The 17,811-nt window shown below is 44.2% G+C and overlaps 1 protein-coding gene across 1 annotated transcript; it reads left to right on the plus strand.

The window, feature by feature from the left end:
* The first annotated feature begins 9,148 nt into the window (after positions 1–9,148).
* Positions 9,149–15,005, plus strand: LOC136500517 (chloride channel protein CLC-f-like). Its single transcript, XM_066495886.1, has 9 exons — positions 9,149–9,712; positions 10,714–11,116; positions 11,378–11,572; positions 12,373–12,827; positions 12,903–13,007; positions 13,082–13,315; positions 13,428–13,646; positions 13,743–13,975; positions 14,581–15,005. The coding sequence occupies exons 1-9, from the start codon at positions 9,374–9,376 to the stop codon at positions 14,651–14,653; spliced, it is 2,256 nt and encodes a 751-aa protein (XP_066351983.1). The 5' UTR covers positions 9,149–9,373; the 3' UTR covers positions 14,654–15,005.
* The last annotated feature ends 2,806 nt before the right edge of the window (positions 15,006–17,811 follow it).

Consider the following 17,811-nt stretch of genomic DNA (forward strand, 5'->3'; position numbering starts at 1 on the left):
TGGGTCAGAACTTTCGACGTGTCAGAAGTCCCGACGTTTGGGTCAGAACTTCTGACGTGTCAGAAGTCCCGACAGTTTGGGTCAGAACTTCCAACGCAAACTGTCAGCACTTCCGACCCCTACGGGAAATGAACTACAAGTGCTAAAATGAACTTTGTGATGCCGATGACTTACAAACCCACTTCCTAGTGGTAAGGTAAGGTGTTGGGTCACTCTCTTGATGTTGATAAGCCACCACTCCGTAGATCGAGGCCCAAACCCTAAGAAATAGCTAGAGAGAGGAAGATAACCAAATACATGTAAATTCGAGCAAATCACAACAACAACAAGCACACGGGAGACAAGAATTTATCTCGAGGTTCGGCAGCCCCACAAAGGAGCTCCTACGTCCTCGTTGTTGAGGTGACCACTTTGGTCGGAGTCTCTTCCACCTCCTTGCCTCACTCAAGGATACCACAAAGGTCACTTGAGTTTCTTCACTAGAAAACAAGGGTAATACAAACTTCCTAAGGCTCTTCCACAAGATGGAAGCTCTTGGGTGACGCCTCGCCGGCTAGGGGAAAATCCCCAAGAGTAACAAATGCAAATCAAACTGGCTTGACGAAGAAATCAAGTGCTCAAGCTTGCTCAAAGTGTTTTTCTCACTCAATCCACTCTCCAATCACTCAAACCCTTTAGGAATTGAAGTTGGAGGCAAAGGAGAGAAGAGTGGCGAGTCTAGAATGCTTGGGGGCTGTTTTGGCCGAGTGTTTGTTGCAATAAAATGAGTGGGCAACGGTTAGAATGGAGGAGACGGGTATATATACTCCAAGGTAAAATCTAACTGTTCAGATCTACGTCGGGAGTTCCGACGCAGATCTCGGGACTTCCGACGTATGAAGAAAACACTATTCATGCGAGGTCAAAGTCCACTCGAGACAGCCAACGTTGGAACTTCCGATGAACGTCGGGACTTCCGACGGTTGGAACTTCCGACAAACGTCGGGACTTTCGACGGGCACAGTCAGTAGGTCAGTAGAATCATCGATGCCGGGACTTCCGGCTTGGGTCGGGACTTCCGACTGTCGGGAGTTCCGACTCACGTCGGGACTTCCGACGTCCACAGTCGCCACGCAGGCTATGACTGGGAGTCAGCACTTCCGGCAAGAGTCATGACTTCCGACTGTCGGGAGTTCCGGCTTACGTTGGGACTTCCGACACCGATAGTCAAAGAAAATTATTCTATGTGCTCGTGAAGTGCTAGAGTGTCTCTCTTTTGATTTAATTATTATGCTTGAGCACTCTATCTTCCTCAGACCACCTAAACTTGCATCCCTCTTAATAGTACGGCATACCGATTAACTCAAGATCAAAAGAAAAACGAAATTAAACCTTTTGAGTTGATCTTCTTTAAAATTGATGCTGTGTCTTTCAATCTTCATCAAGTGAGGGTGCCAACATGTCAATATTGATCTTGTCACTTGAGCATAGCCATCTTGAGCACGTGACTTGATTCCATTCATCAAATATGAATAACTCCAAATGCATCAAGTCACTTCCATCAAACACTCCAATAGTGATTTGATCCTCCACAAAAATGTGGCCATCATAGCTTGATTAGTACCTCAACTAAATGCAAGTACTTCCTTCTTCACCCTAGCTAGGTTCTTCGGCCGCCAAGCCATCGCTTGCCCTTCACCCTTGCTTAGTACCTCGAAGCCTTTCCTTGCTATCTTCACCATCTCAAGCCATCAGGTCACATCTTGTGTTGAATCATCCATTCATATATTGTCATCTTTTTCATTTTAATTTAGCAAGCTTCAAATATGAGACCATTCCATATGCAATCCCTCATGTCCCATTAATTAACTCTTATCGTGCTTGCTTTCACATAGATCATTGAAATCCCACAATAAATAAGCCTTTGCATGAATTCCATTTGCATTGTTGTCTTGTGCTTGAACTAGATTATTTATACAACAATACATCATTTTGGCTTTATACAATTTCATCAAGCATCTGTGAGAAAATCAATTTCCTGTCTAACACTTAGCAAGCATGTTAGTTCTTTAATCACGTTGTCATTCAATCATCCAAAACCCACTAAAGGGCTAGATGCACTTTCAATGTGTTGTCAAGGTTTCCCAGTAGTGAAAAGTTTAATGTTCCAAGGTTTATTTGGGTTGAGCTAGCATATGCCATGGATGATGGGAGGAGATCTTTTCCCTATGCTCCTTACCTCGTGTTTATGATTGAGAGAGTGGTTGGCATGTGGTTCCCTAAGGATTGTGAGCACACTGTTTACAAGATCAAAAAGACCCATGGTGGCTTAGGAGGACTTGGGTCAGCTACTCAGCGCACTTGTTCTAGAGGACATGGAGATAGTGGGGCAGCAGGCTTTCACTCTTCTAGAGCTACACAGAGATATTCCTGAGCCGTCCAGGGCTAAGGAACAAAAGAAGAAGTCAAAGTGGGGGAAGATGAGTGCATGGATGAAGGCAATCTTTGCTCATTGTGCATATGCTTCACAGACTGCTTGTTAGGATAGAATGGAAAACAGGGAAGCAGTGAGGCATGCTAGGGAGATGGCAAGGCTACCACCTCTTCCACCAGTGCAGTCACCACCGTAGTTTTCTAACTTACCTCGCCTTTCTTCTTCTGACGAAGAGCAGGATCAGCCACATGAGCACCATTATGAACAGCCAGATGATTAGCAGTATGGGCACTCATATGAGCCATTTAGTCAGTACTACGGGTACCCATAGGGGGGCATTTTTAGCAGCCCCAAGGCAGTAGGACCTTGGTGCAGAGATTCACTCCACAGAGGTCGATCCACAGGTTCAGGCAGCTTTGTTTCGCACATATTCCAGGAGACCACGTCCTTCGACGGATCAACCAGGTCCTTCTACCTCTGCTGGGGCATCTCCTCCACGATGTTTAGCACGCTTCACTTCACACACCCACGTCGTTGGACGTGCCCGTGTTGACTCCGACAGTGACGAGTGACTTTTCTTCTTTTTTCTTCTCTTTTTGGTACTTGAAGCCAAAGGGGGAGAAAATTAGAGGGGTCAACAGATTTTCGACGCCAAGAGTTCTCTGTAGCTGCGCTTTATGTCCAGATCCTTTGAGAGTAGGTTGTGAGTTTGAAAGTCGTTCAAAACTCTATTTTATGAAATTAGCTACTTTGTGACTTAATTTGCTTTGGATATGGATATGTATTCATGGTTACTGTTTTAGCTTGTCATATTCTAAGTTTAGATTGTTTTATATTTATATGATCTGTTGTAGGAACCTGATTGCTACCTGACCGATATAGTCAGGCCGGCAGTGCCGCCCTCTGAGGCTGGCAGTGCCGCCCTCTGAGGCCGGTAGTGCCGCCCTGTGCTGTATTAGCCAGGGTCTTGTGTGCTTGAACTGATATAACCTGTCACATGCATCACGTTTATTCCTGTGACACTTTGTTCAGCACCCCCACAGCAGGCATAAATGTAGGGGGAGGTTCCCATCACACCTAAAATGTGAATCATGGTCTTTCATGCCAAATTGAGAATTCAAATCTCTATTCACATATTTAGGGGGAGGCTCCTACATCCATAGTTCAAAAATCTCAGTTTAGATTTTATATCTTTTGTAAGCTCTAATTGGGTTGTCATCAATCACAAAAAAGGAGAGATTATAAGTGCAATCAAGTCCTATTATGGGTTTTGGCATTGATGACCACTAAATTAGAGGACTAATGAGATTTATCGAGATGACAAGCAGGAAATCGAAAAATGAGGATGATGTACAGGTTGCAGGTGTCCTAATTACAAAAGGTGGCTAGACCTAGCTCAAAGGAGGTTAAAATTCTTTTATGTTTTGAAATTGAGCTATACTATTAAGAGGAATTTTAGGACAGTTAGTCAACTGTTGAACCAGATGCTCAAATTCTCATATTTACATCCTCTCACCTAGTCAAAACAGCCAGCCAAATTTCACCTCAACTTACCTATTTTGGCTAGAGCGGCAGTGCCGCCCTATTAAGAGCGACAGTGTCGCCCTTAACTAACCGTTGGACCCAAGGGGTATTTATACCCTTCAGGCCTAGCCCACAATGGTCATCTTCTTCACTCAGTCATTCTGCTCGAAACAGAACAGAACCAAAACTCACCTCTCTCCTCCATTGTTGCTCCTTCATCCCTCAAGCAAATCCTTAATTTCAACCATCAAAACTTAAGAGAAAAGGCAGCAAAACTCGATTGGAGAGAAGATCCACTGATTCCCAAAGTCTAAGAGCATTTGGTTCACGTTTGGCCAGCGGTTCTAGAGTTTGTTACTCTTGGAGCTTGCTCTTAGCTGGCTAGGCGTCGCCCTTGAGCTTGACAACTCGTGTGGAAGTCTTGGGAGGTTTGTAACCTCATTCAAAAAGCTAAGAAATCACCTCTCACTTTAAGAGTTCATCCTCTTAATTTGAGAATGAGGGTAAGGTAAGCATTTTGTGGCTTCCTCAACAACATGGACTTAGGCAAACTTTTGTGGTGAGCTGAACCACGGGATAAATCTTGTGTCTCGCGTGCTTCATCTTGTATACTTGCTGGTTTAGCTCTTTCGTAGCTGGTGTTAGGGTTTGGTTGCTCGATCCACTCTTGTGTGGAGTTTCTGTGGTATTCAGTCTTTGAAGTGGATCTTATCTTTCTATTGCAGGATTAAGCAGCTAATGGTGTCAGGTTCATTAGAGTTTTGAGTTGAATTTTTACAGGCCCATTGAAAGGTCCTTGTGTGGTTTTGGTAATTGAGTGACAACCTAGGTGGACTAATTGTGTTTATGTGAGATACACAGGTGATTAGTCCACAGGTACATATGTGTGAGCAACATATGCCATGAAGGTGAAAATAGCTTGGAGATGTTACAAAGCTCACACATGTGATGATGAAGGAGCTCATTGCACATGAGACATGACATTGAGTCATGTGATCAAGGTGGAGAAGATCAAGACATGACTTGGCTTGATGGACTGGTTGTAAGCGTGAAGGGCAAGTCAGAGACTTTGGAGCGATGGACCGCGTGGCGGTGAAGCTTAAGCAAGACTTGGCGCCGATGGACGAAGGCAACGGTGAAAAGCAAGTGATGTCAAGATCGATGAACCAATATGATCACGTGATGATATGAAGTGGATCATATCATTGTTGATCATGATGGTGCATGTGTTGCATCAACATTGGAGAAGATGGAATGGAATACGCAAGGCAAAGGTATAACCTAGGGTATTTCATTTCACCGGTCATAGGTGTGTAGAGAAGTTGATGACCGGGTTTAGGATAGATGGTCGTACTATCAAGAGGGGCAAACTTATTTGCATATCGGTCATTTAAGTGCCACTCGAGTGATCTAACTTTACATCATCGCTAGGATTGAGTGGCGTGGCAAGTTGAGTGACTAATCCTTTGAAAAATGATTGTGAAAATGCTAACACACTTACACATGGTGGTGTACACTTGGTGGTGTTGGCACATTTACAAAGGAGATAAAGTTGGAGTTGATGTGGATCAACTCGGCGATGGAACAGAGGTGAGAAGGATTCAAAACTCCACCGGCGGAGTGTCCACCCGTAAAGTGTGGATAGTCCGACGGTGCCACCGGCACCCTATTCCAAAAAGATAGGGTCTCACAGAGTAGACCGAACACTGGTCACGTAGTGACCAGACGCTGGGTTCCAGCATTCAGTCAATAGTGGCTGTCAGTGAGCAGGCGTCGGTCATCGACTGGACGCTGACTGTGTGTGTCCGGTCAGGGTGACGTGTGATGATGCAGGCAGAGCAGAGAAGCTGGAAGTGACCGGACGCTGGTGCTACGTCCGATCGCGACCGACCGGACGCGTCCGGTCATGTCTGGTACCTTACTAGAAATGATCGAACATTGGGGTTGCTGTGTCTAGTCAGTTTAAGCTGCTGCGTCTGGTCGACAGATGACCGTTGAGATCAGGTGAACAGTATTTGAAGTAGGGGACACGTGGTATGCATCGCACGACCGGACGCTGAGGTCCAGCGTCCGGTCGATCAGACCGGAGCGTCCGGTCGTCCTGACTTTTGCCCAGTGAAGGAGTAACGGCTCTATTTGTTCATGGGGTTATAAATAGAAGCCATGGTCGGCCTTGGCCCGGTAGAGGAGCACACTAGAGCCTTGGTGGCTTGTGTAGTAGTGCTTGGGAGCCCTCCATCTCACATATACTTGATAGTGATCATTCGATTGTGTGAGAGAGCGATTCTAGTGCGATTGCATTATGAGGTTGCATCGAGTGACACTAGGTGATCGAGTTGCAAGCCAGTGGTGCTTGTTACTCTTAGAGGTTGCCACCTCCTAGACGGCTTGGTGGTGGTCTCCGTCGAAGCCTGCAAGAAGCTTGTGCGGTGCTCCGGAGAAGAGCTTTGTGAGGGGCATTGTGCTCGCCCCGCGGGAGCCACGAAGAGCAACTCTAGTTGAGCGTGTCATTGAGCTACCTTCACTTCAGGGTAGGTTCTTGCGGTGCCCGACGTGCGGGCTTGGCGGGTGATGCCAATTAGCCATCGAATCACCAAGTGAGCGGTCGACACAACGGGGACGTAGCGTGTTGGCAAGCACGTAAACCTCGGAAGAAAATCACTGTGTCAACCTAGTTCTTCCCGTTGGTTTGCAATCCCCTTACACAAGCTTGTGATTACTTTTATATACATTGTGCTTGTGTAGTTGCTCTTGTAATTAGTTGTCTTGTGTAAGCTCACTAGTTACCTTCTTGCTTGTGTAGCATAGAAGTAGCTCCCTTGCGTGGCTAATTTGGTTTGTGTAACCTTGTTAGTCACTTTGCTTAGTTTGTGTAGCTAAGTATTTGCGCTCTCTAATTTGGCATTGGTTGCCTTGTTATTAAGCATTGCTAGTGAGCTTAGTTGTCTTTGTGCTTTTGCTTACTTGCATATATAGGAGCTCCCTCTTTGCTTGAAATACTAGTGGCATAGGTTTGTGTGACCTTGCTCCTAGAATTGGTTAGGTGAGCTCTAGTTAGTCTGACACTTTTGTTGCTTAATTAGTATCTTTGGAAGGTGCTAGAGAACATAGATAGAGGGGTACAGTCTTGGCTAGACCGATAGTCTTAATTTCGCACTTGTTTCGGTTAGCCAACACAATTAATTTTAGAAATGACTATTCACCCCCCCTCTAGTCCACCATCTCGACTCTTACACCTATTCACCCCCCCTGTAGGCCTCCTTTATCTTTCTGTAGATCCTATAAGGAGTTCATCAGGATGATAAGGAGGACTAGCTGTGGCTACTAGGTGTATCTTATTTAGTCCTTGACACCGTCAATTAGTTTATGATCACCAGACGTGTGCTTATTGACTGGTGTAATTACTATGAACAATAATGTTGTGATCTGCTTATGATTATCCTTAAAAAATCTTGTTGTGCCTACTTAAGTATGGTAACTTCTATATATGCACCAGATTTCTGTTAAAGTTCAATAGCTGGTCGTTTTTCTGATGGGAGGTACGCTGAAATTTATCCAGCTTTCTGAACTCTGTTCAGGAGTGTGGAAGTTTTGTGGCATGTATGCGGTGGATGTTGCGAACATCTGAAACTCTCTAATTTCGTTGCTATCTGGTAATGAAGTTTGGTTTCAACATCTGAAACTCTCTAATTTTTTGGGTGCCGCTGTCGATCGCCGTCGTTGTCGTCGTCTCGTCGAGCAAATGCTATCAGTGATCCATCGTGACAAGGGACAACGTTATTCACTTGAACTTATTAGTCATGGACTCATGGTGCAGTATTTTTTATGTTCTATTTTTGAATTAATTCTGATCATTAGATCTTAACCATGTGGTTATAAATTTTGAGTGTTACATGGCCTTAAAATAATCTTGCTCAATCATCTCAAGCGAACCAGCACACATACACATTGATCGAACCTGCAACACACACATTGAGCAATAGTGTACTCGTTCTCAGGGCTCGCTGAAGTGAAAGCCGGACGACTGATAGGAGCAGATAATATCCCATCTGCTAGTACTTGTAGCTCTCATACTAACCTGTCACCCTAGGCTCAACTAGCTGTTCATGCACATATATGTAGCTGTTCATGCTGCACTAACTGTTCATGCATACAGAGAGATAGTCGTTCAAGCAAACTAGGGATGTGATATGTTCTACTCTTTGGTTTACTACTACTCAACAACAGATGACAAGAACTACGTTAATTAGGCACCATTCACGTTATATATACCATGCATGAGAGAATTAATATTATTCCATTAAATATCACTTACTTGATTAGTTACCCTTTTCTTTATACACATCATCTTTTACTATTAATAGTGATGTCGTCAAGAACTAGGGCTGTTGATTCATGCTAGTTATATAAATTAATCAAGATTCCTTTACTAAATTTATCTAGAGCATGCACATCCATATACTGGTGGGGTGCAACTTGCTAGAATAGTCATCTCATCTATAGGACGCTAGTCTTTTTGCATGAATAGACTTGACTTAACAAGCTGGTAGTAGTCCTAGCTGGTGCGTGTTTTAAGGCAATTCGTACCTATGCGGATCACGTATTCACGTTCAGTCTCACTCGTTCACGTGCGGCCGTGCCTGCCTGACTACCCGCTGCCCGTTGGCGACTCGCAGAGCGGCAGAGTCGCAGTCGCAGCCTGATCGAGGAATGGGCCACGGGCCTTTAACCGACTCTGCCGCGCCACCGATCAGGGCGCGTCATTGCCGCGCCAAGATCGGTGGCGCGGCAAACCCTGCCATGTCACTATTCAGCGTCTCGGTCGTCGCCACGTCATCCCTCTCGCCGCGCCACTATGCATGATGCGGCACAGGTGTTTCGCCGCGCTAGGAAAATAGACGCGGCCCAAAGCGTTAGTTTTGAAAAAAAAAATTAAACAGTGTTAGATTTAAAATTAGTGTACACAAAGTGTTAAAAATAATAAAAAATTCCCGTGGTGAGTGACAGATGCACTCCCAGTTCCGCGTGGGCTGTAGTGGAGTGGAGGCCTACCAAACCAACTCTGGTGATCAATGGGCCTATGCCTGTCGTTGTCGGCCCAACCCAACCCACCCGACGACGATCAGCCGAGGAGGGCGTATGCTTGCGAATACGAGCTCGCACGGGGGGCTATTTGCAAAACACGCGCGCACCCAGCCCGACCCACACGGCCACACCCACACCCACCCAGCTTTGCTTTCCTCGTCCGCTTCCCCTCCCTCCTCCGCCTCCGCCCCTCCCCGCCCCGCGTCGCCCATCGCCAACCGCCGACGAGATCCGGCGCGGGAAAACGAGCCCCAGATCTGGCGGCGAGATCTCGGGGCCCGGGAGAGGCCGTACGCACTCTCATGGGATCCCGTTAAGCCCGGGCCTCCTCCTCCCGCCGCTGCTGTCGCCATGGCGGGGAGCGACCTCGAGCCGCTGCGCACGGGCGCGGCGGCGCTGCCGTCCTCGTCGGACCCGGACTCGCCCGCCGCGACCCCGCGCCGGAGCCGGGTGCGGGACCTGCTGCGCAACCTGGACCGCAGGCTCTCCAACCGGAGCCGCGGCGGCGAGGGCGCGGTCGCGGCCGCCGCTGCGGGGCACGGCGGCGGGGAGGCAGGGGCGTCGCGGAGGAGGGGCGAGGAGGACAGCGACGAGCTCGGCGACGGCGCGCCTCCCGAGTGGGCGATGCTGCTCGTCGGCTGCCTCCTCGGGCTCGCCACCGGCATCTGCGTCGCCGCGTTCAATCGCGGGGTGAGTGCCGAGATCTCTCCTCGTGGGGAATCGCGTTGTTTCTTACGGAATAATCTGTAGCATCTTTTTTATTTTCTACCGGTATGCTAGTGTTAATTAGTTTATTACCCGTTACGATCGTGATTTGCTGTTTAGGATGCTATATGTTAAGAGACATCAATGTATTTTTTTTGTGCCTCCTAAATGTGTAATTTCATGGCGTGGGGATGGTAGCATGTTTCACAGTATTTCGATTTCGACTCTGCTGTTCGATGCTAAGGGTTTGCAGGCAGTGTATTATGTTGAATTTTAGCTCTACTGACTGCCTGGTGTCTTCTTGGTGGTGGTTTTTGTGAACGGCTTGGTTTCCTGTTTTCTGTTTTATGCTGTGAATTGATCAGATAGCGTTTGGTAATAGTCAATTTATTAGGTGGATGACTATTTTACTTTCCTCAAAATGCGCAAAAAAAAAAGACACAGACACAGAATTTAGAGATGGCTCAATCAATTTATTAGGTGGATGACTATTTTATTTTCCTCAGAATGCGCAAAAAAAAGGCACTCACAGACACAGAATTTAGAGATGGCTCAATTTGTTGTTTTACTAGTTATTAGTGCTACCAGTGAATTAATTAACACGATTCTCAATTTTGTGAGTCACTGTTCTTTGGAGTAATATCTTGGTGATTCCATACCATTTGGTGTGGATTTATTGTTCTATACAATCAAGGTGATTTTACTCACCTGTTTGCTCTCTTACTGTGATCTTGAACCACTGGCAATCGGCAATCAATTTCCAATACAGGGTTAGATCTAAATCCATTGCACGTCAGTTGTGCTGTGTACTTAAGCCAGCTATTCAAATCAAAAGGAGAATATCTTACTTTGGAAGAACATATAGTCATCGTATGAGGGCTATTCAATTGTGTTTGGATGTGCATTTTTTTATTTACACAAAGTTCTTATTTCAACCTTCCCAAATGTCTGTTACTGAATCAGAAGTGCCTGCCTGGCTTTTTCAGGTACATGTCATACATGAATGGGCATGGGCAGGCACTCCCACTGAGGGTGCTGCTTGGCTTCGTCTGCAGAGGCTTGCTGATACTTGGCATAGGATATTGTTAATTCCAGTGACTGGTGGAGTAGTTGTGGGTATGATGCATGGATTATTGGAGATTTTTGAGCAGATAAAGCAATCGTTATCATATCAAAGGGAGGGTATTGATTTCATGTCTGCGATTTTTCCCACAATCAAAGCCATCCAAGCCGCAATTACTTTAGGGACAGGGTGTTCACTGGGGCCAGAAGGACCCAGTGTTGATATTGGTAAATCGTGTGCAAATGGGTGTGCTGAAATGATGGAGAACAATAGGGAACGGAGAATTGCTCTTGTTGCTGCTGGATCAGCTGCTGGAATTGCTTCAGGTATTTTAATTAATTATCTATTCCATTCGTGATATGGACTCGATGGATTAAAAATGAATGGGATGTGCTTCCAGTTTTGTTTCGGCTTGCTAAGATATTGGCCATTTTTATCTCAAAAATTGCACTTTTGGTTAGGAAGTGGAAACATGGAATATTTTTAGGAATAATAAATCTTTTTCTTAAATTCTTTATTATAACCGTCATGCTACTGAGTTTCTTGCCCTATATCCTCCCCTAACTTGTGTTACTATGTTCCTTTAGGTTTCAATGCTGCAGTTGCTGGATGCTTTTTTGCTATCGAAACAGTATTAAGGCCACTTCGAGCAGAAAATTCTCCACCATTTACTACTGCTATGATTATATTGGCATCAGTTATATCATCAACTGTTTCCAATGTTTTGTTAGGGGAAAAGGCAGCATTTATTGTCCCGACGTATGAACTAAAATCTGCTGCTGGTATTTTACCTTATTCTGATCATTTTTGGTGTTACTAAGGTAGATGTTTCTTAGTTACCTTCAAGATATAGGGAAGCATGTGTTCTCACCTTATTTTTGGCTCTAATTTCCATCTATATTTTTGAGATAATTTCAGTCTGTCCTTATGTGATACCAGTCTGTTATTGTATGATACGCAGCCCGTACATTTTTTGCGCTTTTGCTTTTTCGAGAAACATTAATGTGAGTGAATATCTGTAATTAACTTTGTTGCAAACTTCTGATTGTAAATCATTTATAGCTATTCTTCATTACCATGCCATCTTATCTCTCCAACTTCTATATTTTCCTCCAGCAGCCTCTTTTTGAAACCTGGGAACTCAAATAAAGCTTTTATTTCCTACTTTAGGCTCTAGTGCCCAGTCGAACTTTATCTGACTCCTTAATCATCCTCTAGGCTTATGGTAAGAGCTAGAACATGTGTTCTTTTTGCTTTTTCAGTTTGGTGTTAATTGCTTTCCCAGGAGCAAAAACAGATAGTTGTATTGCCCTTCTGTAGTCTTTTAATAATCAAATGTGGCAGGTTCATGGTTTTGTTGCTGTTCTATTTACCACCATGATGCAGCACGTGTGATTCCATGTAGAAGTATTTACAACTCTGTTTTGTTAGTGTTTTCATGAGCTAGCACTTTTTTTATTGCCATTTAGAATTTGGTACATTGCAATACTTTGTGGTCTAACATGAGCTGTATTTCTCCAACTTTTTTACTGTTAATGTTACTTTGTTTCAACATAAAACTGACTAAGATTATATTCTCCAGAGCTGCCACTCTACCTTATTCTGGGCATGCTTTGTGGTGTTGTGAGCGTGGCATTCAGGCAGTTGGTTGTTTGGTTCATTAAGACTTTTGACTTGATAAGGAAGAAGTTTGGCCTTCCTGCTGTAGTATGTCCTGCTCTAGGTGGTCTTGGAGCTGGTTTAATAGCTCTAAGGTATCCTGGAATATTGTATTGGGGTTTCACCAATGTTGATGAGATTCTACATACGGGTAAAAGTGCTTCAGCCCCTGGAATCTGGCTCTTGGCTCAATTAGCTGCTGCGAAAGTTGTAGCAACGGCACTTTGCAAAGGTTCTGGTCTTGTTGGTGGTCTTTATGCTCCAAGTTTGATGATTGGCGCTGCTGTCGGTGCTGTTTTTGGAGGCTCAGCAGCAGAATTAATAAACACTGTGATTCCAGGTAACACTGCTGTCGCACATCCTCAAGCTTATGCACTGGTAAGTTTCTTATCTATTGTCACTCAGTTTAACGCTTGATAACTCCAAGAGTGTGCTAACTTTCCATACGATTAGGTGGGAATGGCTGCTACGCTGGCTTCAGTGTGTTCTGTTCCACTGACGTCTGTGCTGCTGCTCTTTGAATTGACTAAGGATTACAGAATTCTACTTCCTCTAATGGTACTGTACATTGGGTTTGCAATTTTTTACTGCCCTATAATTCAATATATTCATTATTTTGTGCTGATTAACAGGGAGCTGTTGGTTTAGCAATATGGGTCCCATCTGTTGTAAATCAATCTGGTAGCAAAGATACATTTGAGGCAACATCACCTCGTCATGGCTATTCGTCACTGTTACCTCCCACAGATAGGAATGAGACAGATTGGAGGCGACAAGATGGAGACGATGTGGAACTCGCAATTCTAGATGTTGATCCCTACCACTATGGTAGTAACAATGAGGAGATGCTTCTTGATGACTTGAAGGTTGATAATTGAAGTTATTCTCGTTTTTTGTTTGTACAAAGTTAAATGATTAATACATTTGTGAAATGTGATGCTCAAGTTATTTTGCAACTACCTGACATCACTTTTCCAGGTATCGCAAGCAATGACAAAGCATTATTTGAAGGTCACACCTACATTCACCATCGAGGAGACAACAAGGCTTATGCAAGAGAAGCAGCAAAGCTGTGTTGTTGTTGTAGATAATGAAGATTTTCTCGAGGGAATTGTAACATTAGGTGACCTTCGTCGTAAAGGATTTGTGCCAAGTGAAAACTCTGATAGTACCCAGGCAAATTCATCGACCTTGGATGTATGTAAACTGCTCATATTGTAGCTGCAATTTTAGTCCTTCCTGTTATTTACTCATTATGTTAGCACTACAAACATTTACTTGGCAACTTCGCAGGCAAATTCTTCTCTTGTGTCATCATGCCTCACTCGAGGTTTTCAGTTCCATGGCAATGAAAGAGGACTGGTGACCTGCTTTCCAGATACAGACCTGAGCACTGCCAAGGTTCTTATGGAAGTTAAAGGGATTAAACAACTTCCAGTAGTCAAACGTGGTGCTGCCCGTAGAAATGATGGGAGGCGTAAGGTCCTTGGCCTTCTTCATTATGATTCAATAGGATGGTGCTTAAGGTGATCCCTTTCCCCTGTTTATGTTTTTGGTTTATTACTTTAGTTGTCTTATTTAATAATCTGCTTCTTGTTTTCTATGTTGACATGTCATATTTGGTTTGTTAATGAGATATATAACCAAGAGTAGTTGACTTTCACATGTACGGTAACACAACCAGGGTTTTGAAAACTTGAAACTAACTGGATGAAAAACTGGAGGTGATCATGTTTTGGTTTTCCAGCACCCATTCTTCAGGGCTCAGATTCCCTGTAGACCTCCTCTCTTATCATTAATTACACCAAAATTCTTAGAAAACCTTGAAATTTGCAAATCTAAATTTGAATTTGAGAGGAGCAAACTGTTTAGGCACCCAGATACCTCGCACAGAAAACTGAAAAACTAGGATTCTGTTTTCTGGGTCCAAAAGTTTCTAGCACTAAATACTACCAAACACCACAGTTTCCCTAAGAGCCTGATTGTAGAAGCATTTCAGCATTTGACTGTAACTGAACAAGTGCGAGTTAACTGATTGACTGACATAGGAGAACCGTACCCTTGTGCTTCCTAGTACCTTACAATAAAAAAAAAGTCTGATGCTAATGTTTGGGCTGTTATCCATCTGCAGGGAAGAGCTTGAGCGGTGGAAGGCACTATACCAGAGAGAGAATTTCCAGCAGTCAACAGTTAATGGGCACTGAATATGTGGAACTGAAGTTTTGTTCGTTCCTTGTAGCGAAGATACGAAATATATAGTGACATTCCGACAAAACTAGGGTTAACTTAGAACGCATCTGTCAAAGAGCCCCCTCGTCAACTGTAAAGCCTTGAGCCTTACCAAGATATGCATTTTGTATCAAACATATATATAAGAGGTTTAAGAGGTGATCCATATATGAGAGATGATGTGTGTGGTCTGCTGTTATCAGATTTCGTTGTGGAGTGCTGAAGTTCGGACACGGTATTGTACATAAACCTGATTTGGCCGCCCTCGTTCAGTGCAAGAGGTTGCTACTCAAATTATGGTTGTTGGAAGAGAAAAATTACAAGGCTTATTTTTTTTTCTTTAGGACAAGCATTTGATCATACTACTTTGTTATTACTCCCATCGATCAAAACAAATGGCGTTTGGAAATCTTAATTATTAGTTCAAAATAAAGTAATTTATTTGTTCTACTATAATAATATACTTAAAATTGGAGTAATACATATTTGTGGAGTGTAATTATTATTTGTGGAGCGTAATTATTATTATTAAAGAAGGGCAGGCCTGGTGCAGTGGTGAGAGCTGTTTTACTGAGTCACCAGGTCGTGGGTTCGAAGCAGCCTTTTCGCAGATTTTGCGGGGGAAAGGCTGCTCGGTTTATCCCTTTCCCACTCCGGCACTGGGTTTGCCCTTTTAATTATGGCAACGTATCAGGTGCAAACCAACCAATCTGTGTAAACTTGGAAACTATCGATCAGAACCACTAGATGCTGATCCAATAGATGGGGTGAGAGATGAGATTTTTTTGCGCTTAAACCCCCCACTCGCCGACCCTTTTTTGCGCTTAAGCCCTCTCACCCCATCCATTGGATCAACATCTAGTGGTCTTGATTGGTAGTTTTAAGTTTACACAGGTTGGTTGGTTTGCACCTTATTATTATTAAAGCCTTATTCATAACTGCCTATAGTTATAATTTTCTTTCATATAAATAAAGTACTAGTTTTAATAGAGTAATTGCTGGCGTTGGTGAAATGAAAACACGACTTGTAAAGAAAACATATGGAGTTTTTAATATGCTTTATCATGTACTCTTGCATGTATTTTTGTAGCGCTATATATACACGCTAGAAGTCCTTAGCTCCTACTCAGGGATGCAAGTAGGTTTATCCACAAATCCACAAATAGGTTTCATGCATGTATTTTTGTAGTGCTACATACACGCTAGAAGTCCTTAGCTCCTACTCAGGATGCAAGTGGGTTTCACAAATCCATAAATATATTTTGTATGTAGGTAACCTGCAAAACTAAATCTAATTGCCGGTTCAAGGACAAAACTGCGTGCATCTCTGCTCCTACTGGCTTTGTTACAAGCTGATAGAACGAGTAATCTCATATAAAAAATCCCATAAAATTTGAGGCCAAAACAACAGGCACGCTGGAAACTGGTCATTTTGAGATGCTGAGATGCCAAACCACAGGCAGATTACGATATCTCATATCTGGATGCAATTATCTTAAGCTGCTAGTGTTGCTGTCGATGTTTCACCACCGATAGCCTGCCACGGGGGTACCCGGGGCAGTATGTTCGGGCTTCGGCGTATGCCGAACTCGACGGTTAACGCAAGACAGTCGATTTATCCTGGTTCAGGCCCTCGATCGTAGATCGAGTAATAACCTTACGTCCAGTCGACGTTAGCCTTTGCGTTGGATTGATTGTCAAGTGTTGTGTTGTTCAATTGTTGTCCTGTCTCAGGAGCCCTGCCCTCCTTTATATAGTCAGGAGGCCAGAGTCCTAGTCCGTTTACAATGAGATTTCCTAGTAGGATTACTTAATAGCTATACTACTAAGATTACATGGGGAGAATCCTAGTTGGACTAGATCTTCTCTCTCTCTTGCGGGGTATCCTGTGGGTCCCGCATCGACAAGCCCCCGAGCACTTCATGGTTGAGCTCTGAAAGTCTCGCTTTGCTTCTTCAAGTTTTGTTGAGTAGGAACAAAATGTCATCCGAGTGCTTTCTGGAGCGAAACCTTGTAGCGCTTCTTGGGATCTTCGAGTGGTGAGTGCTTTTTGAAGAAAAAGTACATCCACCTAGTTGTAGCCCCCGAGCCTCTCGCTATTTGGAACAAGGAGCTGGAGGATCTTGTCTTGAAGTTGCTCTGATTGTTTGTTGAAGTTTTATGAAAAAGAATTCGAATATGGCTCGTTCCGGGTTCTTTTTGTCGTAGTGTCTTGAAGTGATCTGCGTTGAGGAAGTCTTTTGGTGACGTGCGCTTTTTTGAAGAAAAAGTGCACTCACTGAGTGTAGCCCCCGAGTCTCTTGCTATTTGGAACAAAAAGTTGGAGGGTCTTGATTCTTGTCTTTGAAAAATTCTGTGGCTATGTACCCTGCTTTCTCCGTGTTCTTCTTTTTTAGAAAAGAAGTCGGATGGAGAGTCTTGATGTGTTGTCGTCGTTGTAGTCTTGAGCTTCTTGTAGTGCAGTTGTATGGTGGTGGTTGAGTGTAAATGCCTTTTGTTCACGGGTTGTACTGTGCTGGTATATTCTTCCGAATATGCCCGTTTTTGAGTACTGCCTCTTCTCGCCTGAGTCGTCCATTATTGTGTCCTGTCTTTTCACTGTGTCCTTTGTTAGGCTTATTTCGTTGGTACTCCTAGTCCATGTGCGCCGATCCTTTGGTCTATAAATACTGTCTCAGAGTGCTTGTTTTTATTCATTGGATATTCTGTTGAAGCCTTGGTGGTCATGAACATGGTAGTTTGTGAAGTAGAGCAGCCCCCGGGCATGTTTTGTAGTTTCTGTGTGTCTTGCCGTAGCTGGAGGAAGTCTTGTGATAGGGATTAGAGGTAGGCTAATCCTGCGACAGCATTGTGCCAGGATGTACGTGGTGGTAGTTGGAGGAAGTCTTGTGATGTGGGCTTTGTTCCTTCATCCGGCAGTTCTGGGTTGATCCTCGTCGCCTGTCTTGAGACCGTCCGGTGCAGATCAACACCATATCCAGCATTACATCGGTCCTGGGTAGACAGATGCCCGCCGGCCTTCTCTGCTCCATGTTGCCCTGCCGTGCTGCCGATTTCCGCCTTGGATGCACTGCGTTCGTCCTTTGAAGAAAACAGTGTAGCTGACGGCGGTCTGTCCTTCCGAGTAGCAATT

This window comes from Miscanthus floridulus, chromosome 13, assembly GCF_019320115.1.
Source record: "Miscanthus floridulus cultivar M001 chromosome 13, ASM1932011v1, whole genome shotgun sequence".
In the NCBI taxonomy this organism is placed as follows: domain Eukaryota; kingdom Viridiplantae; phylum Streptophyta; class Magnoliopsida; order Poales; family Poaceae; genus Miscanthus; species Miscanthus floridulus.

What these genes read in the sequence shown, in the direction of transcription:
- LOC136500517 (XM_066495886.1), top strand. Translation starts at nt 9,374, where the DNA reads ATGGCGGGGAGCGACCTCGAGCCGCTGCGCACGGGCGCGGCGGCGCTG. An exon ending in TGAACTAAAATCTGCTGCTG is followed by an intron (nt 11,573 to 12,372) that starts GTATTTTACCTT and finishes TATATTCTCCAG; the next exon opens with AGCTGCCACTCTACCTTATT. An exon ending in ATCCTCAAGCTTATGCACTG is followed by an intron (nt 12,828 to 12,902) that starts GTAAGTTTCTTA and finishes CCATACGATTAG; the next exon opens with GTGGGAATGGCTGCTACGCT.